A 22,063-nucleotide genomic window follows, 5' to 3' on the forward strand; every position below is an offset into this window, starting at 1 on the left:
CCCAAAATTTAAAAAAAAAAAAAAAAAAAAAAAAAGTACTACGAAGGCACTTTACTAGTAAGAAAAGCACACACCTCCAGTGTTGTCTTACTCCAGCAACAGGGTTTTATGAGCCACATATTAAGTGTTGTATATTCATAATACGGTCAAAAATGTATAACAAGCCCTTTAATCCTCTCAATAGGCATTTGTGTGAATTAAATTTTTGACTTCACTGGATAGTAAAACTGTTAAATGTACATATTATGGGTATCTTTCAACAGGTCATACAAAAATTATGCCAATAGTAATAATTCAAAGCAATGAGCTAAGTTTTTAAATTAATAAAGGAAAGGTTTCTGTAATTAGAAACAGCTAGTTGCACCTAATAAGCAGAAGGAATTAAAAAAAAAAAAACTGTCACTTGCCCACAGAAGACATGTAATCTCTAGGCCCTTTGTTTATATGTTACGTTAAAGACTGCACAGCAGGCTGGGTGCGGTAGCTCACGTCTGTAATCCCGGCACTTTGGGAGGCCAAGGTGGACAAATCACCAGAGATCAGGAGTTTGAGACCAGCCTGGTCAACATGGTGAAACCCCATCTCTACTAAAAATACAAAAATTATCTGGGCATGGTGGTGGGTACCTGTAATCCCAGCTTCTTGGGAGGCTGAGGCAGGAGAATCGTTTGAACCCAGGAGGCTGAGTTTACAGTGAGCAGAGATCACGCCATTGCACTCCAGCCTGGGCAACAAAGAGCGAAATTCCATCTCAAAAGAAAAAAAGAAAGAAAAGACAAGACTGCACAGCAACAGACAAGCCCTGATGGGCTACAAGGGCCAATTCTAAGTGGCTAGCTGCCATTCAAGACAAGCTTTGAGAGAACTTGATCCTGCTCAGGTGACATTACTTGTACTCTTCAACATCCAGTTGAGCTCCTCTAATAGTTTCCTTCCTCTCTTCTCTAAGCCTTCCAGAGGGTGTTTAAGTAGCAGAAAGTACTGTTTCTCCATCCAATGAGCCTCAGATTACACCATACTGAAGCTACTGTATGTTCAACTTAGTAGCTTCTCTGAAAGCTATTAACAGAAAACATCAGAAGATGTCTAATAGAATTCAGGCTTCCAGAAGGTTTGCATATCATTTCTGTTAGGAAAAACCAAAAAGATTTTTTTAAAAAAATGTCATTTTAGTACTACTGTTTCAGTAAGCAAGAAACTGTTGGAAGACTTCACCTCCTCCATCTGACAGGGAATGGCTTGACACAAATCAAAGCACTTTATTCACTTACATGAAGTTCACCCACCATCCCAGCTAAAATATCAACTCTCCTTTCTAAGAATCAGCAATTAAAATGGAAAAAAATAAGCTTATTGTCTGCTTTACCTGTAAGAATTGTGTTTCATAGTACAAAAATATCTATAGCTGAAAAGGAACAGTTTTAATAGAAGATTTTCAGCTAATAAACGTGGTAGTAAGAATTAGAAAAAAAAATCACCATTTAGCAACCCCTAATGAAACTGATAACTCAGACAAATATCATTAAAATGGAGGGTGATAGGGCTGGTACCACAGGAATCCACTGGTTAATCTCAGCATGACTAAGCACAGTACAACGAGACATTGTGTGCCTCCTGGTGTGATGTAATACGAAGCACTCAGCATCACCTGCAAGGTGTTCCAGCCAAAAAAGTTGAACCTGAATCTAATTCAACCTTCAAGGAGAACTTCTAGTTCACAGAAATTGTGGAAGATTGAGGAACAAGTTAAACAACCCCAACAGGAGAACAAATGGAAGGATGTTAGATATTCTGCAGAAAATTGACCTTTTTTTCTTTTTCAATAAGTCAATGGCATGGAAAAATGAGTGGGAAGGAAGTACTACCTAGAATCAAAGATACTTGAGGGACATACCTACCAAATGCAATGAGTGGTGTTATTTCAATGCTGATTCAAGCATAGCCACAGTGTAACGACATTTTTGAGGCAACTGGGGAAATCCATTACATACCGATTACTAAGAGGTGTTACCAAGGATTAACTAATTTTGTTAGGTAGATTAATGACATTGCAGCTTGGAAAGAAAATCTACATTTGTAACAAATACACTCAGAAATATGTAAGGTGAAATGATGTAGTATCTGTGATTTTCATTACAATATTTCAGCCAATACAAAGTAAAACAGAAAATAAAGAATAAATAAAGTCAGTGTGGCAAAAATCTCAATATTTGTTCAGTCTGGGTGAGGGATATATAGGGATTCATCACATTACTGTTTTATATTTCAGATATTTCACAATAGCTTTAAAACAATGTTCCTACTCGCCCTTTATATGCAGCACACAAGCATGAATAGATCAAGCCCCTTGGCAATGCCAGCATTTGACACTACTCAAAATCAGAGAAAACTAGTTTAAGACACTCTAACACCAGAAGTTATGTGTAGTAGGCAATATTGAGATTTCACTAATGCTCCATAAAGAGTGCTAACAGCTCTTAGAGGACAGCAAACTTCAATAAAAACAGCTAAGGCCGGTCGCGGTGGCTCACGCCTGTAATCCCAGCACTTTGGGAGGCCAAGGCAGACAGATCACAAGATCAGGAGTTCAAGACCAGCCTGGCCAACATAGTGAAACCCTGTCTACTAAAAATACAAAAATTAGGTGTGGTGGCGGACGCCTGTAGTCCCAGCTACTCGGGAGGCTGAGGCAGGAGAATCGCTTGAATCAGGGAGGCGGAGGTTGCAGTGAGCTGAGACCACACCATTGCACTACAGCCTGGGTGACAGAGTGAGACTCCATCTCAAAAACAAACAAAAAACAGCTAAACGGAATGTTCAGCTTCAGCTGATAGAGATGAACAGTAAGAAGCCAAGTTGATTCATAGATTTGTTTGAAAAAGTAATAAAGATGCTGTAATAAGTAATGAAGAGGTGACTCTTTGGGTTTGTGTAGTTTCACACAACTTTAGAGGCAGAAAGGAACTTGAAGTTACATACACCAAACACCGTACACTTATAAACCATGTCTAAAGCATCCCTACCCTCAGGGCCATGGCACACACAAGTCCAGGGGGTGCCATTAATATCATTCTTGCTTTATGTCCAATATACAGTCTGTAGCTATATGCAGTGATCCTTCCTCTACTAAGTATTCCGCTTCTACTACCACTACTTGTTATATTAACAATAATTATTATTATTATAATATTCCACAGGGTTATGAAAATGAGGATTTAAAAGACTACAGGGTCTGATGCAAATGATATTTGTTATGGGTTGCATTGAGTACTCAGAGAAGATATATTGAAGTCCTAATTCTCAATGCCTGTGAATGTGGCCTTATTTGCAAATAGGGTTTTTGCAGATGTAATCAAGTTAACATTAGGTTATTAAGGTGGGCCCTAATCTAATAGAACTGGTTTTCTGTCAAAAGAAATAAAACCAGAGCTAAAACAGCGACGTGAACATGGAAGCAGAGATTGGAATTCTACTGCTACAAGTCAAGGAACATCTGAGGCTACCAGAGGCTGGAAGAAACAAGGAAGGCTCCTCCCCTAGGGTCTCAGAAAGAGCATGAACTTCCTTACATCTTGATTTTGGACTTTTAGCCTCCAGATGGTAAGAAAAGAAATTTCTGCTATTTCACACCATCCAGTTTGTGGTACTTTGTCATAGCAGTCCTAGGAAATTAATACTGTATGATAACGTGTGCTGCCAATGCACTTCTTAAAGTAATGACTCTAGAAAAGAATGTAAGATAGGCTAAGAGCCTTCATCTGGTTTATTCTTGAATCTAGGTAAATATTTCTCTTAATGCAATGAATTCTTTTTGCAATTACATTACATTATAACCTCAGAGTAAGTCAAAAATCAATGAGAAAACGTTGTGTCCAACATCCTATTCTTCCATTGTTGGGGTGTGTGTGTGTGTATGTATTTGACATGGAGTCTCGCTCTGTCACCAGGCTGGAGTGCAATGGCACAATGTCAGCTCACTGCAACCTCTGCCTCCTGGGTTCAAGTGATTCTCCTGCCTCAGCCTCCCGAGTAGCTAGGACTACAGGCATGTACCACCCCGCCCAGCTAATTTTTGTATTTTTAGCAGAGATGGGGTTTCACCATGTTGCCCAGGATGGTCTTGATCTCTTGACCTTGTGATCCGCCTGCCTAGGCCTCCCACAGTGCTGGGATTACAGATGTGAGCCACTGCACCCAGCTAGTTCTTTGATTTTAAAGAGTAAACTCTACATGTTTCTGGTTAAGATTTCATTTGTAAATTCATCCTGTCATTCCTAGCCATTGAGATCTTTTTGTAACCAGTCATCCCACATCCTAAATGTACTGTTCAACTTCATATTATGCAAAAGTGTGGTTCCTCTACCACCTGTCTTCAATGAAATCATTAAGAAAATATTGTTTCAGACAAGGCTGAAGACAGGATCCTTCTGTACACCCAAGATTCCCACAGAGTAGACATCAATCCATTACTCACCACTCTCTACCAAATGTAACTCAAGAAAGTAACTTAAGATGATATACTTGCATTTCTCTACCTTGTCTGAAGGGGTTTTTAAGTCTATTATGCCTTCATAGGTGCCAGATATTAAAATTTTGTCCAATACTTCTTTGTCTTCCAGTCTAGCAACCCATTAAAGAAAGCAAAATATCTGTATGGCATAACCCATGTTGGTTATAGTTATATTGAAATCTCAAAGTTTCTTATAATGAAACATTTTACAAACTAACATCATGGTCATGTAAGAATTGAGGTATACACCTTCTTTCAGAAATTCATATTGAATGTCAATATCTATCACATTATTACTGAAGTTTACAATAATGATGCAGAAGCATATGGTGCAGAATCTCAAGAAGCAATTTTAGCTGAGAGTGGTGGCACATGCCTGTCGTCTCAGCTACTTGGGAAGCTAAGATGGGAGGATCACTTGAGCCCAGCCTGGGCAACACAGCAAGACCTCATCTCTTAAAGTGGTTTTGTTTAGTGTCCTCTCTTCAGGAAGGAAGAGTCTTGTATTTTGAGTTCAAGCGGCTGTCAACAAGACTTTATATTTAAGTACCTATTAGATACCACATGCATTACAGATGGCTGTGTGGTGGCTCTTACTGTGTGAAAGGTCCTTAGAGTTCACTCGAGAGTGTTGTAAAGTCACCAGCTTTAAAACACTCTCAAGAGATGCTCTCTGCTGTTGGAAAGAGGCAGCTTCCAAAGTCAAAATTCCAAAGAAGGTTCTCTTCCATTAGTGGATAATTTTCTAAATATAAACTTTAATCTTCCTCTTCATAAAATACCTTCATTTTGCTTTAATTCCAAAATTAATCACATTCATTTTCACAGGATCAACCTCAAGTCTAAGGAAATGATCTTGTTCCTGCTCTTTCCTTTCCCTAGGTCCAGCCTGTCACATTTCTTAAACTTTTCTCTCTGAATTCAACAACAAAAAATGACTGCTTGATGTGCAGAAGCTTGCCAAGCCTCCTGAACAGTTATTCATTTGAGTCAGTTTCAAATCAAAATCATGTTAAGATCACCCATAGTAGCTGCAAATAACTCCTCTGCATACAGAACAATTAAATTACACTAAACTCATGATTTGGGAAATCAGTTTTCAAGGGGTAGTTTCCAAAGCTCTAGATCAATTTTCAGGATAATATTATTTAAATGAGGGAAAAAAGAACTTTCATAATTGACAGGATTCAGTCAAGAATCATATCAGCCACTGCTGATGTGACTTACTGACCACCAGGAGTGGTGCAAATGGCTTCTCTATCACCACAACAAACTAACCTCAACCCACTAATAGTGCTTCTGGTAACCACTGCTGTACACTTATCAGACACCAGTGGTTTTTCAAATTACGTAGTTTCTTGACCCTAACAAAGTGTCTCAATTACACTATGCTGGGTGAAGGAGGGTGGCCACAAGATATCTTTCATCAGGGGAAGGAATGCTATGCATAGGACAGCTCTGATTTTTCTGAAGTCATCAGATACCAAGATCCTTGGATAAGTAAAAAAATATTAAGCTAGTTTCTTCATTCCACTTACCCAAACTACAGCTATTCTCCCCCACTTCCTCATATCTCCTCAGAAGAGCCCAGAACTAACAAGCAAGAGTTTCTCAAAATTCCCTTAAACACACACACATCCGACGAAAGTGAACCTCTAGAACATCATCAAGAAGCAAGTATCAAAATAAACGTAAGTTCTTGTAGATGTTCTTCCACCTACGAGAACTACCCAGAAGATATGACAAGTTGAAGACCAGGACTGCCTTCTTTTAATGTCTATTTGGGTATGGTAACATGGGAGCTGCAGGAACAACTCTTCCCAATACACTAGACCAGCAAGGTCTCTCATCCAGGGCAGAGTTTTTAAAGATCATCTATGACAGTAAAAGAGCAGGGAATGACAGATACCATAGTTACCCCCCGAAGAGTTATATTTTGGGGGATGGGCAGATAATATGTCATTTGGTCATAGGATATTAATCCCCTATGATTCAGCTAAACTTCATGGGGAACGCACAGGAGGTCTGCCAGCTGAACCAGCAGGGCAAAGTAAGTCTTCAAAATCTTGGAGGAGAAAGAGTGAATAACTAAACATGCAGTTTAAATGACGACACAGCGCAGATCATTCAACATTAAAAAGCCTGCTTTTGACTACCAGGAAGAGGCATGAGAACACAGCATGTGAGGCGAAAAACAATGAGATGCCAGAGAATTTTAAGCCCCAAGTCATACTTTATTACATAAGGAGGAATGAAAACTTAAAAATACTTTGGCTGGGTGACAGAGCGAGACTCAGTCAAAAAAAAAAAAAAAAAACTTTGGATTTTCAGAATATTAGATAATTTTCACAATTCTCAAAGGGCCAAAGTATGAAAGAATCATCAAAATAAATAGGTCTCTCTACAAAGATTAAAGAATTTGAAAAACAATTAATTAGGAAGTATTAATTTGGAGTCATTTGGGCAACTCCAAACTTTACCAGTTGCTTAAATTTTAGGGCATTCATCTTATGGAACACATCTGAATTGAAAACATAAAATAAAACCAACTGATGCTTTTCAAAGTGGCTGCAGAAGCTGGAACCTACCTACATGTTAATTAAATCTGTAGCTTTCAACATCTGTGTCTCACAGATATTAAAACAGTGAGGTTGGTTCAGTTTGCCTCTTGGTGAGGTCTTGTCAAAAGGAGATTAGTGATCAAAACCAGAAATGTTCAGTAAGACCGAAAAGTTCTTTTTATTTGTTCCTTTGTTCTCTCTGTGATGACATCAAGATGATCCCAGTGTCCATGGAGAGAGCAGAGCAGGTTTCGCCCCTGAACCAATAGGGCAAGGCAAAGGAAGCACAAATCCCACAAAATTTCAGAGAACAAAGCATAGGGAAAAGAATGCAAAGTGTGCCCTCTATTGGTCCATGTGTTTTCATTGCTGAGGTGATTAGTTGGCAATTGTATCCAGCAACAGGAGAGAGACTAAGGCCATCGTGACACAAAAATTCTAAAATGTGCTGACACAGAAACAAAAATCTAGCAGGAGCCCTCTTGGCCAGAATTGAAGAGTGCTAATCCCCAGTTCTGGCCATTCTATGAACTGGCAGCATGATGCCTCAAGTCAGATCAATGCCAGCACTGCATGTCACCAGCTGGAAAGCTACAACAGCTATTTCTAAAACTATATATTAACTGTTTTCTTAATGAGATAAAAGTTAGATCACATGAGAAGTTTTAACAAAACCCCTATACTGTATATTTATGTTATACTTTTATAAACTCTTTAGTGGGATGGAGAGAATTTAACAACTATTGTCTTTGAGTAAGGAATTACTTGCCAAGTAATTATTTACTGAAATAAATCTTGAGATAGTGCTTCCAATGTGGTTTCATATTGTTAAATATAAACATAGCAAATGGCTGAAAACTCACACAAGGAAAATAAATTTTTAGAAAACAAGTATCTATATCACTTTGAAGCAGTCATTTGGCATCATGCTAATTTGGAAGGTCCACCTCCTATTTTTTAAGCCAATGCTTCTTAACCTATTGAAAGAAAGAGGTGAAACTTGGACTTCTTTGAGACTTTAGTGGAAGCTCTATATTGTCCTTCTACACCACAAAAAGCACAGAAATCAGAAAGCTTCTAATTTCAGAAAGCTTGCAAAAACCCTAGCCCTACCTCTGGACCCCAAGTTAAGGAACCCTTCTCAAAACAAACATGCTGAACTGGATAACTTCTTTTTTATAAGTGCTCTTAATATCTTTCAGCAAGAGATGAAAATCGAAAAAGTTTTAAGTAAATTGTAGAAGGTTTTCTCCAAATGACTAGATGAGAAAGGCTACCTATAATCATTTTCTCTACATTTTAGAGTAAAAATAAATATTTAATACCTTTGCTCTAACCCTTATTGTAACATGTGTGTTAAACACAAAATACACATACACACCAATACACACATACATGAACACATGTACAGGCAAGTACACACATGCACACACACATTTGTTCTGGCTATTACAATGCTAGAAATGTTTCTATAATTTGTATTCAAAAATAATTTTAAAAATTACCAATGCAAGTATGCAAATTTTTGCTAAAATATACTTATGGTTTTACCCATCAATTACTCCAACCCTCAGCCTTCAGTTATTTAATATTCATTACTTCATTAGCATAATTATGAGTTGTAGGAAGTTCTGGGGCTCAATAAAAGTCTGTGGTCTGAAGAACTTTTGAATGGGTTCAAAGGGAATTTCTTTTCTTTGAATTAACGTTTATGTTGAAACATACTTTGTACAGGAAAACTCAGTGAATTCAGGAAAGTTGAATTCTAGCTCTATTCTCTTAACTGTTAGTTTTGAAACCACACATTTCTGTAAGCAGCTCACCTTCTGTATAAGTCAAACAGGTCCCACTTCATTCAAAGGACACTGAAATGTCAGTGTTCTCCTGGAAGGCACTACACAGAACTACGTGGTCTCTTCATACTTACAGAACTTGTTCTAAAATACACACACATCTGTGTCTCTCATTGGTATGTCCATGTAGCTATATTATACTAAAATCATAAATATAACTAGGATTAAATTTTTCCTGTATTAACTTATATTATTAACATAAGTATCTTTTGAGAAGGCAAATACCACTTTCCTTTATTTTCTCCTAAATTACTATTCATTCATATGGTCAAACTGTTTGGGTATAAAAATCCTTTATTGCCCTTTTCTATAAAATAAGTATTTTTTAATATATGGGTTACCAGCTGGGCACAGTGGCTCACACCTGCAATCCCAGCACTTTGGGAGGCCAAGGCAGGAGGATCGCCTGAGGTCAGGAGTTCAAGACCAGCCTGGCCAACATGGCAAAACCCCATTCTACTAAAAATACAAAAATTAGCCGGCCATGGTATCAGGCATCTATAATCCCAGCTACTTGGGAAGCTGAGTCAAGAGAATCACTTGGACCCAGGAGGCGGAGGTTAAGTGAGTCAAGATCGCAACAGTGCACTCCAGCCTGGGCGACAAGAGCTAAATTCCATCTCAAAAAAAAAAAAAAAAAAAAAAAAAAAAGTGTTCCCCCACCACCACCAGTTTTCTCTACTCTACCCACAAATCACCTGTCACTTGGAATACTCCATCATTCAAATAACAAACAAGTATACAGACACTAGTGCACTCTGAGAAATTCTGAAATAGTCAGAAGAGGCTTCAGAATGAGTACTTGGCTGGAGATGCTTTTATACCTCGGGTCTTTTTTTTTTTAATTTTTCTTTAAATTATAAAGAATTATAAATGATGAGAATACCCATAATATTTAATCATTCCAACTTCAACTATGTGCAAACAACTTCGATTTAACAAAAACACACACACCATTTCTCATTAAGTCACCAAAATAATTTTAAGGGCAAACAACAAAAATCTCATATACAATGACGTTTTGTTCCACTACATTTTGTGGAGAAAGCACTCTAAAAGGTCTAGCCTGAGGAGTACAAAGATAAATGTACCGTAGTTCTGCCTAAGAGAAGCTTAAAATATGCCACATAAGGCAAGATAACCAGAAAAAAAGGAAAAATAAGAGTCCTGTAAGAGTAGCCCAGAAAGCTAAGAAACTATGAGGGAATAATTTATTTTGGCTTTAGAAAGGAAGGCAGAAAATTCTAGGAAGACTTCACAGAAGCAGTGGCATTTTAGGTGGGCACCACGCCACACACATGCTCAACAGCGCAAGAGCTTGAAAACACATGACATGCCTGGAAATGAAGTAATCTGGGATAGCTTAAGTGAAGTGTGCTTTCAAGGTGGTGGAAGGTTGAAAGCAGGCTGTGGTCAGATGGTGGGGAAGGCTGACTGCTACAGAAGAGGCTGGTGTTTATTCTGCAATCAATACGGAGGTCTGGGAGATTTGGGGTTTATTAGCAGAGAAGTAACATGATCAGATCTGTGGTGGAGAAAAATGGAATGTGGCAGCATTGTAAGGGATGGAGCATCGTAAGTGGATTGAAGTAGATGCTGGAGGATGAGGAGTCTATAAGGGCCTGAGCTAGGAAATACCTTTGGGAATGGAAAGGATGAGATGGATATAAGCTCACTAATCCGATATAGTTTAGGCAAGAATAAAATGATAAAGAGGCAACAGAAAAGTCAAAGACTATAGCAAGGCTCCCAGTCTGGGCACCCAGAACTCCATGGATAAAAATAAAGAATACAAGCAGAGGAACACATTTGGGAGGGGACACAAACGAGGAAGTGAATTGTCAAGTTTGAGTATGCATGAAATATCTATCCATATTGGCATTAGTTGGGAGACCTGAGTGTAGGATAATCTGAAGCTAAAAATGAAAATAAAAGAAAAGAAAAATTGAGCCTAGAATTAAAGGACTTTATGTAGAAATGAAAATTCAAGAAACAGGGATGGGTAAAATTCCCCAAGGAAATGAATAAAGGGGAAGAAACACTAGTCTACATTCTCAATGAGACTAGTGTAGTGTCACTGGCCAAAGGAAAGAGGTGATAAGATATCACCATAGGAACAAGTCCCAGAGGACTGTACCAATGCTGGACTTGGAAATGAAGTGAGTATGACTGGCCATTAAGAAACCCCTTTCTAAAATCTCTGTACCTTCCACTCAATTTCACTGTGAACCTAAAAGCACTCTAAAAATAAGTCTAACGTTTATAAACTTTTAATATTTTTCTTTTTTGTTAATTTCTGTGAAGGCATAAAAAATATCTTTAAGGAAAAGAAAATCTTTTTATTAAAAGGGTGACAGTAGAAGCCAAATAGTAATATATTGAATAGTGAATGAAACAGGATTATCAAGCCAGAGAAGGGAATAGAAGAAGTGAAGAAAAGCAGAAGAGATTGGAAAGCAGTGTGAAGAGGGAGGAAATGAGGAATTTTGGGATTAGAGGAACAGCAGCATGTTTGACATAAGCGTGACTGACACAGAAGGGTCCTAGAGGAGGTAAGAACAGGTGGAAGGTGGGCTTTGGAAAGAGTAAAAACACTATCCTTACCCAATCTTATTCTCATTCTCTCCCTGCCACCCCCTTTCCCACCCACTCCCATCTTTTCATCTTGTCGAAGAGAAAGATGAAAAGGACTAGAAAAAAATGAGTGAAAAATCTTTTAGTTCTGAAATCCCGATCCTCCATAATTTTACCATCCTCGTCACTTTCCCTACACACACACCCATATATACAGGTATGCATATATACTTTCCCTAATATGTATAATATACATTATGTATACACTTCAGTATTAATTAGCATGTTTTCTATTTATTCTGGATGAACACATGAAAATGTATAAATATAGATATACAACACTGTCTTCACTTGATCAGCCGTTGATTGCTGCAGTTAATGGAGAAAAAATAAGCTTCATGTCATCTTAAATACTGAAATTTTAAAACTTTGTCATCCCAAAGTTTATCACCTCCTTTTATCATAGTTATCAAGCTTATATCAAATAAAATCTGTCTGTCCCCTATTTCCTGCACTTGGGATGGATAAGGATACGTATTTCCAAAAGAAATAGTTTAAAGGCAGTCAGTAAGTTGGAAGGAAAGAACTACCCTGGATATTCCACAAACTGACCAGTTTGTCTCTAAATAAATCAAGAGGTGGTTTTGCATTAAGGAACTAGAAGTGTCATTTCCAAGTTGTGATTTCTGTGAATATTGGATTCTACCCAAGCTGGATTTTAAAAGCAAATAAAGAAGGCCCAGGGCCTAGGGGAATGTCACCTATTCTGAATCACTTCCAAATTTCTGTGGCAAAATACGGTGTTAGTTTGAGCACAGCAACTTTCTGACCTCTCTGTACTAGTAAGACCCTGCCTTAAAAAATTATGCAGTTATGTTGGAAGACAAAGCAGCCAATCAAAATAGAGAAAAGAAAAGAAAGAACATGTTTATTTTGCAAAGTTAAACATCACATCAGCTTTTCTGAAATACTTTGGAACTTAAAGTAAGCAAGCATACAAAATGTGTTTTGAAACTTTTTCATTTAACTGTAGGTTAGTATGTTCCATGTGTCATTTTGTATTTTGAAAGAATAACAGGAAAAGTAAACTATTTAAGAAGTACTTGTAAAAAAAATCTTCCAATCTCAATAAATTAAGAACACAAACAAATTAATTTAGCTCTATAACGTTTAAGAGAAAATATTTGCTTTTTCCAGCCTCAGTTACCAGAAACATGCCACACTATTTGTGATAAACCTTTCCTTTCTATGGAAGAAGCTAAGCCTAATTTTGTGAAATGAGGAGTTATTAGAGGAAGGAGAAGCTGAGGATTCAATGTGGAAAAGGCTACAGCAGGAAACACTTGTCATAGCACGCCCCCTGCCATAAGACCACCAGAAACATGAATTATACATTTGGAAACCTTGCTGCATTGAGAATTTTATCAAGAAGTTTTCATAAATCCCTGGTTAAAATATCACAAGGTATAAAAATAGAATGAGGGAGATACAAGATTAATTCATTACATGCCATGCTTGAGAAATTCCAGGAGACCACAATAAAGTTATGATTTGTCTATCCACCTTTCAGTATTTCAGCCTGAAATGTGGCTTACGACTTTTCCAAAAAAGAAAATAATCAAATAACTCCACTTACCATATAAATCAATCATAAGTGGTCTCCAGACCAAGATAGACAGTAGGGGTTAACAATAGCCAATCATGACTATTTTAAAGGGGGAGTCAGGGAGACAAATCTTAATATGTTACATGGAGAGGAAAATAAGGGTTGTCAATAAGCTTTACAAAATGTTGGCATGTGTCTCCCCCTCTCTAAAAGATATTCATTGTCAGTATTGTATTGTGTTTGTGTCTAACTTTTAAAAATTATTGCAACCAGGCCCCATTAGTGACTATCAAATGCATTTTTATAATTTTTCAAAATAAGGGGAAGAAAATATGGTAGGTGGGTAGTGTTATTGTTCGTGATGATCTCCCCCATTTGAAGTTTTGTCCAAAAGTAGAGAAGGTTAAAATTCTGTTTTCTCAATCTTATGGCTATATTCTGAAATAAAATATACCATTAAATGATATATCTGCTCTCCATTCCAAACTGGATGCAATTGATTTTAACTGACTAAATTATCTAATCTCTGCCAAGAATTTTATTTCATTAAGAAAATGATATTATGGAACATGTGAGATCATAGAGCAGACTAAACATAATGCCAAAGGAGTTCGGAGAATGCGCCACACTGAACGTTTGATTATTTGCAGATGGAATATGGGGAAAAAAAAAAAAAGATTCAGGTCCCAGGGGTAAGCCTAACCAATCCTGGTACCACTGCCACCTACCTTGTAGCACAAAAGCCAAGAAAGTAACTAATCTTCCAAGCTACAACACCTTTTTTAAAAAATACCAATTACTTTTCTTCCTGGAAAATAATACTTAACTGACACTATCCAAAACAAATGGGAAAAAGGGAAATGTTGGTATCACATAGGCCCTAACATGTCAACTGTCACTGCTGACATGATTTGGCCAGTAGTCAAGCATTCACTGAGGAACTAATTGAAATCAATCTTTTTGGGGAAAGCCAATTGTTTGGTATGCACAACAATTGGTGTAGGATCAATCAGTGGACATGAGATCAATTAAAACCAGCTTAAGTTTGTGAAGAGGGACAATTCACACAAATTGAGTTAGATCTCTATTCATTTCAACACTCTCACAATGCAATCCTTAAGCTTCCTTGCAAAGCAGAAAAGCTACTATCACCCTACACTGTCTGGGCAGCCCTTTAAGTAGTTCCACTTTTAATTAAAAACACAGTACACCCTTTGTTGGTACAGATAGTGTGGTCACTTTTAAGGACCACAGTTATTTTAGCCAGAAACTTGGGATTTGTAAAGGACATCTGTTAAGAAGAAAAGAATAATAATAATAAAAAAACTTTGATAGATTTTTTACATCCTTACCAATTTACAAGTTCTTGAAAGCATTTGAATTTTATTAAATCGAAAGGTTGATTTGGCATAAGCTACTACTGCACAATTTAGAGTTAGAATGTCAGTGCTTTGGGATGTGGATGGTAATCGTTACAAGAGATTCTGCTATTTGAGATAAATAGGTTCTGCTTCAGATACCTTAGAAGGCATAGGAAGATTCTTAGAGATGGCACTGCAGAGAAGGCATGCAGTATCCCTTCTGGCCGCAGGAGTGCTGTAATGTCCTTTTCCACCAAACAGCATCTCTGCATTAAGTTCTACTAAAACATACGCTTAGTTCTTCCCCACTCAACCACAATGGGACAGGCAGTGTGGATCAGAAAGCTATCACTGAATTAGTAAGTCATCTAATAAGGATCTGGCAAAGGATTTTAGATATTTCTATATTTTGCAGACTTCAAGCACTTTAGTTTTTCTAAGTAGACTGCAGCTTTGACTTATAAAAGAGGAAAAGCCTCTCCAAACACTTTTGACCATAGTGTAATCAAAAATTGCTGGCTCTGCCGAATACTCGAAAGAAAGTACTGGTATTGAGAAAGGAATCAGGACGGGAGGAGAGAGGAGATGAAAAGGGGCTTTTTCAAGACAAGTATCAATATCAAACTCTCATGGCCTTTGGGAAGAAATTTCTAGTATTTTTAAGTAGAATAATTTCTGAAAATAAACAATTTCCGAAAGTCAGAAATCAGGGGAGAGGGAGGGAGAGAAGTTGGAGAGGGTTTATCCTTACCAGCCGCAGATACCGAGACAGTTGAAGAGCAGGGACTACAGAAGTCGCACACCATCAGTTATTTGGAGCTCTGCGCTCAGGTAGGCCAATCTCTAGCTCTACCCTAGGTGAGAACAGCTTAACAATGTCCTAAAAAGCCATCAAAAAACTAAGGTTCGGAAAGTCTTCCCTAAAATCTGGATGCAGGACCGGAGTTTACATACAATGAGTTATAAACAAATCACGTCACAGGTCAAGTGAGACGTTTACATTTTGGAGAATAAGAGAAAGTCAAGATTCATGAACCCGGCGACAAATTCTAATTGCGCAAAAGTCCAAAGTGCCAAAGCGCCGGATGAAAATAGACAGCTCTCACCAGGTCCCTGGGAAGGGGCTGCTGCGTACTTTTCCTGCGCTGTTAATTCGATGTGCGTGTGGTGGGTGGTTTATGTTTAAATCCCCCCAGAAAATTGAATCGTGTCTAGCCGCCCTTCTTCTAAAATGCACTTGGATTTGTTGCATCTCCAGCAGACTCCTAGACAGAAATATGCACTAAATCTGCAGGAAAGCGAGTTCCCAGAAACCTTTCTGGAGGCTTCCACCCGCCTTCTCCGCTACGCACAAGTGATGGAGAGGGAGGGAGCAGTTAAAAAGCCGCAAGTGAATTTCATTGAGAACAGAAGCCTCCACCGGTGTAGCTGCTTTTGCAAAGCAAATGGAGAGAGCAAAGTGGGGCCTGTTTTAAAAACAAACCTCTGCAGGCGAGGACTCCCCAGAAAACCAGCGCGGGAATTGCTGCTCAATTCAGAAAGTTCCCATCTCGTCGCAGGTTCCAGAAAAAGATCTATGTTTGCCTTTTTCTGGAAATGGAGGTCCTCCCCCTCGACTTGGTACCCCTCCCAAACTCCGGAATACAAACACACGCGTGGGTACGTACACACACACACCACACACCACACACACACACTGTGCTAGGTCAAGTCCAAAGAGATCTGAGGCCGGGTTTGGGGCGCACGTGGATGGGGAAGGTAAAACAAATGAGCTACAGGGAAGATGGTTAAGAGGACAGAGAGAACAACGACCAAAAAAAAAAAAAAAAAAAAAAAAAAATGCATGCCAAATAGGAAATACGTTCTAAAGAGACAAGTTCAGGTGAGGAGGTGGGGCAGCGAACGTGATTGCGGACCGCACGACTTGGCCCTGAGCGCCCGAGTGGCGCCCAGCTCGCCCAGCTCCCAGCGCGTCTCGCCCCGGCTCCCTGCGCCTCCAGGGTGCAGAAACACGGAGTGTTCTGTAGAGCTCCAGGGTCCTAAAGGTGGCGAGTGGGGACCCGCAAAAGCTGGGGTGGAGAGCACAGCCCTGCCCATCTGAGTCCCCGGAGCCAGGGCGTGAGTGAGCACCGCCACAAGCCACCCCTGAAGCCCACACACCTTTGGCAGAGAGAGACCCACCTCGCTTACTGCGTCTCCATCGGTTGCCTTGGCAGTGGCTGTAATCCATGCAGTTCAGAATGATGAGGGCAAAGGAGAAAAGGCGAAACTGCATCTGGACGGTCGCGCGGGGGAGAGACGCCTCTCAAAGTCTAGGAACTGGAGGGCTCGCCCAAAGAGCCGGCGCCGGCCGCGCTGCTGGGGAGGACTCAGAGGGAGACTCGCCACTCAGTGACCCCGGGCCGCACCGGTCAGTTCAGCGCGATCAGCATCTCTCCGCCACGAACCTGAGAGATGAGGGAAGCGAAAACAGGGTGTGTAGGAGATGGAGAGAGCCCCGGAGAGGCAGCTGCGCCTTCGCGCGTCCCAATTTAAAGAAGAGAGGGAAGGAGGAAGCGAACCCACTGCCTAGCACGAGCCGCGGAGCGGCTTAATCCAGAGCGGGCAGCTGCGGACGAGTTGGAGAGGAAGGTGATTACAATCAGTGAATTAGCAACCTCTGCTGAGCCCTAAGCTCCAACCCGGGGGCATAGGGCGTTGTGCGGGCGCTCCGAGGAAAGGAAAGAGCTCCAAAGACAGTGAGAGTGCAGGGCTAAAAGAACGCTCTTAGGCCATTTGGAGTCCACGGCAGGGTACCCAAGCGCCGCGGCTGCGGCTGCCTTGGTGTGGGTTGCCTACCGTGCGCACGTCTCGGGCGGCGCGGCCTCCCTAGGCGCGGTGCTCCATCCCAGGCTCGGGAAGCGAGCCGCTTGGTTAGCACGTGGGCTGGGGAAAAGTTTGCCGAGACCGGCCGGGAGCGCCTGGCAGCTCTGGGATTCCAGCGGCCACCACGGTGTTGGCGGCGCCGGGCAGAAGCGCGGAGCGGCGGGTGCAGCCACTGGGATGCTCCGTCCCCGCCCGCGAGCGCGGTCCCCGGGCTAGGGGTGCGCCGGCTCTCACTCTCTACGTCCCTAACCAATTGTGTCGCTTCCTGCGCTTTCTCCACGCTCACTTCACAGCTAAGATTTCGTTCTTTCCGAGCTGTAGAAGGTAGAACGCTCCCGGGAGGACGAAGTGATCCGAAGGGATGTGGCGAGCGCACTTTCCGATGGAGATGCAGACTGGCTGAGGCTCGGGATGCTTCTATAAGTAGGTGGTGCTGTGGTCCAAGGCATCTAAGTCTAGGCTGCCTTGGAGTTCCTGGGTCCTAAAGCCAGAAACGCCCGGTTTCCCTGAGGTCCTAAAGAACGCTGACAGCCAACAGCTCGCCTAACTCCGGGCTAATCCTCTTCGGGCTTTCCAAAATGGGAAGGATAAAGAGTAGCTGGAATGGAGACGCCCCCTGACCTTGCTGGGTCCCAGAACCCGGCTGTTCACCCCCAAGGAGTCCTCTCCAGAGCTCTAAGGTCAGTTCCAATGGCAGCACCAACTTTTCTGCAGGGGGATCTGACTGAAGGACTGATGACTCCCTTTAAACTTTTGCAATATGCCACACCTCTGCCACTTTTTAATTTACATCTTGTCTATGTTTTGCAGGAAGGTATGGTAGCCGGCTGAAATTACTCATAAAATGCGCCCCCACTTTGAGGAGTGAGATGGGTATTCCCAATAGCTTTTGCTCATCCTCAGAACTGTTATTTACTTTGTTTCTCCTCCAATAAAACTAACAAAAACCTGTGATCCATTGCCTGAAGTACTCAAGAAGTTGGGGCCTTGATTCTTTAAAATAATTTTAAAAGTTCACTTCCCACTAAAGTATTTTCATTCTTAATGCTCCTCTTTCCTCCTCCCATTTCCAAAGTCTCCTGAATTAAACTTTTAGGTGCTCTGGGTTTGGGGGAAATATTCTGTTTAACAAAGTGTTACATTAAATAGACTTGATGCCATCCAATTTCATTCTAGTGAAATCTGTCCTGCATTCACTATTGTAGGAAAAAATGTATGTATTCCTTAAGCAAAAGATAAGAATTTATGCCACTAACCGTTGGCAGTATGAATGTCTATAGATATGCCCACAGTTACCATATTATTCTGATAGCATTTTATACTATTTAAATTCCCTTTTTTATTCCTTCAGTTTCAGAAGATGTTCAGAAATTTGATGACTTAAAAGACAATCATATGAAAAGAATATTGTAGTACTCATATTTATTAACTATTCTATTATTGCCTATTCATAACTATTTTACAGACTCACTATTACATAGTGGTATTTATGTGCTAAGAATTTCAGCAGTGTGCCTTTGATGCATGCCTGAGAACACCCAAGTAAATCTGAGTTGAGGTCATTGGTCCCATTTCATAGATAAGAAAATCCAGCCCTGAGACTGGCCCACAGGGCACAAAGAGAGTTGACAAAACACACTTCAGAAACAGTGGATCTGTTTCTTGACTTTTGAGTCCTTGATTTTTATCACAGAATTTGGAAGCAATTGGAAACATTTCAGTGTAGGGAGTGGCCTCAGTGTTTGGCATAACTTGATATTTCTTGATCATCTTGATATGATGCTGGATATCTCTTCAGCACCATAAATATATACTTTCCAAATATAGTCATATATGCACATAACAAATGAATTGTACTTATAAAGGAGTTAAGTCTATGGGAGAAAGGAAGTCTTCCCTAAGTAAGGCCCCCTGCCTCCTTGCAAAGCTTTGAGATCCCTTCCAGATCAATGGTAATCAGTGTCCTTTAAAATATTTAAAGGCAAAAGTAAACACACGACCAAGCAGATCTAACACTACCATTAATCACCTGGGTCACTTTGGGCAATTTTCTTGGTCTCAGTTTCCTTGGCAGTATTTTTAGGAAATCTGCCCAAGGTCTCTTTCACTTCTACATGTTCTGGTTTACAATCAATTTTCTATTTTTACTAGGAAGTTTGCTGTGGTATCTAACCAGTGTGAGGGCAAACTCATCAGTGATGGTTCTTTGTGTAGAAAGAATAGGGTTAGCCACTGCTGTCCTTAGTTAAATTTACAGACCACTTTCACCCTTATCCCTTCAAAGACAACTTTCCATAATTTTAATTTTAATCCTTTGTGTTGTACAGTTGATCCATTTTTAGCCAGAGATGCTTTTCAGTTTAGTGAACCCCGAGATTCAGTTCATGAGGAAGAATTTTGATAGCACCACTTCTGTAGAAAATTGGTTAATTTGTTTAGTAAGAAAAGAATAGGCTCTGAAAGAAAGGAAAATTCTTAATTCCTTCTTTTGCTCCCTCCTGGTCTATCTTTGCCTCTTAAAAGACACCAGTGAACCTTAAAACTCTGTCAGATTTAGTTCTTGGGATACTTGGAGTCTCACACTTAATCACTTTGGGGCTAATTTGTTGATAATGCAGATTTTTTTTTTTTTTTTTTTTTTTTTTTTTTTTTTTTTTTTTTTTTTTTTACATTCACTGAATATTTTTCCTGACTTCAAAATCCCAGGAATGTTCTTGTTACTAAAAAATACAACCCTAACGGATCCTAGACTATCATTAACTTTAATCCCATATCTCTGCTTCCTTTCATTTCTAAACTCTGAATGTGGTGTTGTTGAGGCTCACAGCTCACAGTTTCTCCATCTTGGAGACTCAATGGACTTTTTCTTCAAACTGAGTTTATATAGTGGTTTCATTAACCTGGCTTTGTAAATCGACTTGTGCCTGGGTTCTGTTTATAGAGAAGTATACTGAGGAGGATGACTCTATACCACTCATTGGTGATAGGGAAAAATAACTGAGGGCAGAAGTGGAGGATGATGTTATAGATAGGAAATAACTTCTGTATTTTATTTTTTGACTTGTAATTGTTCATACAGCTCAGAATTCAATCCTTACAAAAGAGCATAACAGGGCAAAGTCTCTCCTACCTCCTTCTCTCAGGCATCCAGTTTTCCTTAGAGTCAATCAGTTATTCTTGTACAAACTTTCAAGGTTTTTGGTATACTTCAGGAGATCTTTTGTGCTTATCAAATGAGTAACTTGATAATCTTTTTGCTTATCAAGCAAGGAGAGAAGGAAGAATGTATTATATATATGTACATGCACATATATAGGCATACATATATGTGCATGTACATATATATAATACATTCTTCTCTGTTTTATAATATATTCTTCCTTTTATGCAACTAGTAGAATACTGTATTCACTAATCTATACTTCGATTTTTTTTTTTTTTTTTTTTTTGAAATGGAGTCTTGCTCTGTCACCAGGCTGGAGTACAGTGGCACAATCTGGGCTCACTGTAACCTCCGACTTCCTGGTTCAAGCGATTCTCCTGCCTCAACCTCCCCAGTAGCTGAGATTACAGGCACACGTGACCATGCCCAGCTAATTTTTGTATTTTTAGCAGAGACAGGGTTTCACCATGCTAGCCAGGATGGTCTCGATCTCCTGACCTCGTGATCCGCCTGTCTCGGCCTCCCAAAGTGCTGGGATTATAGGCATGAGCCACCATGGCATCAGTTCATAGAGAACTGTCCTGTTCTTTTTATACAGTCACATGTTATCTCATTGTATGACTGTATTTAGCCAGCCTCCCTACCAATAGACATTTAGATTGTTTTCATACTTTTTATATCTTAAGCAATGCTTCAATTAACTTTTTCATGTGTCATTTTACCTTTCCATTATAAATTCTTAAAAGTAGAAAAGTTGAATCAAACAGTTGGATATATGTGTGTGTGTTCTGCAAATTGCCTTTCACAAAGGTTCTTTCATATTACACCATGTGAAAATGCCTATCTCTAGATGCCGGCCAGCACTTTTGACTTTTGACACTTGTAGGCAAAAGTGGTATCTCAGTAAAGTGTTAATTTGTATTTGTTTTCTTTTAAATGAAATTTTGTGTGTCTTTAGTATGCTCCACCCATTTGTATTTTCTTTTCCATGAACTTTCTGAAGATATAATTTGCCTATTTTTCTATTGTGTTCTTGGTCATTTGTTTTTGTTTGTAGAATTTGCATATATTGATATATAGTATCTTTTGTGACTTGAGTTGCAAATATTTTTCCAAGTTTCTCATTTTCTTTTGACTTTGTTTTTGATGTATATTAATATGTAAAAAATTTTAAATACTTTTACATAGTACAGTTTGCCAGTCTTATCTTTTATAGCTTCCTGTGTTATACTTGAGAAAGCTCTTCCTCACTATTTATGACAAACCCACAACCAATATCATACTGAATGGGCAAAAGCTGGAAGCATTGCCTTTGAAAACCAGCACAAGACAAGGATGCCCTCTCTCACCACCCCTATTCCACATAGTATTGGAAGTTCTGGCCAGGGCAATCAGGCAAGAGAAAGAAATAAAGGTATCCAAATAGGAAGAGAGGAAGTCAAATTGTCTCTGTTTGCAGATGACATGATCCTATATTTAGAAAACCCCATTGTCTCAGCCCAAAATCTCCTTAAGCTGAGAAGCAACTTCAGCAAAATCTCAGGATACAAAATAAATGTGCAAAAATCAC

At 39.6% G+C, this 22,063-nt stretch overlaps 1 protein-coding gene and 1 pseudogene across 1 annotated transcript in view; both read right to left on the minus strand.

Moving 5' to 3' along the window:
• The window catches only part of RSPO2 (R-spondin 2), a 182,955-nt gene extending 165,163 nt beyond the window's left edge, over nucleotides 1-17,792 (minus strand). The window contains exons 1-2 of the mRNA XM_017885207.1: nucleotides 17,304-17,792; nucleotides 16,647-16,912 (exon numbers count right to left, since the gene is read on the minus strand). Coding sequence (XP_017740696.1) covers nucleotides 16,647-16,740 — 94 coding nt within the window. The 5' untranslated portion in view covers nucleotides 16,741-16,912; nucleotides 17,304-17,792. The remainder of the gene's footprint in view (nucleotides 1-16,646; nucleotides 16,913-17,303) is intronic.
• Nucleotides 17,218-22,063, minus strand: part of LOC108537580 (aurora kinase B pseudogene) — a 60,891-nt pseudogene continuing 56,045 nt past the window's right edge.

This window comes from Rhinopithecus bieti, unplaced genomic scaffold, assembly GCF_001698545.2.
Source record: "Rhinopithecus bieti isolate Rb0 unplaced genomic scaffold, ASM169854v2 scaffold_13352, whole genome shotgun sequence".
In the NCBI taxonomy this organism is placed as follows: domain Eukaryota; kingdom Metazoa; phylum Chordata; class Mammalia; order Primates; family Cercopithecidae; genus Rhinopithecus; species Rhinopithecus bieti.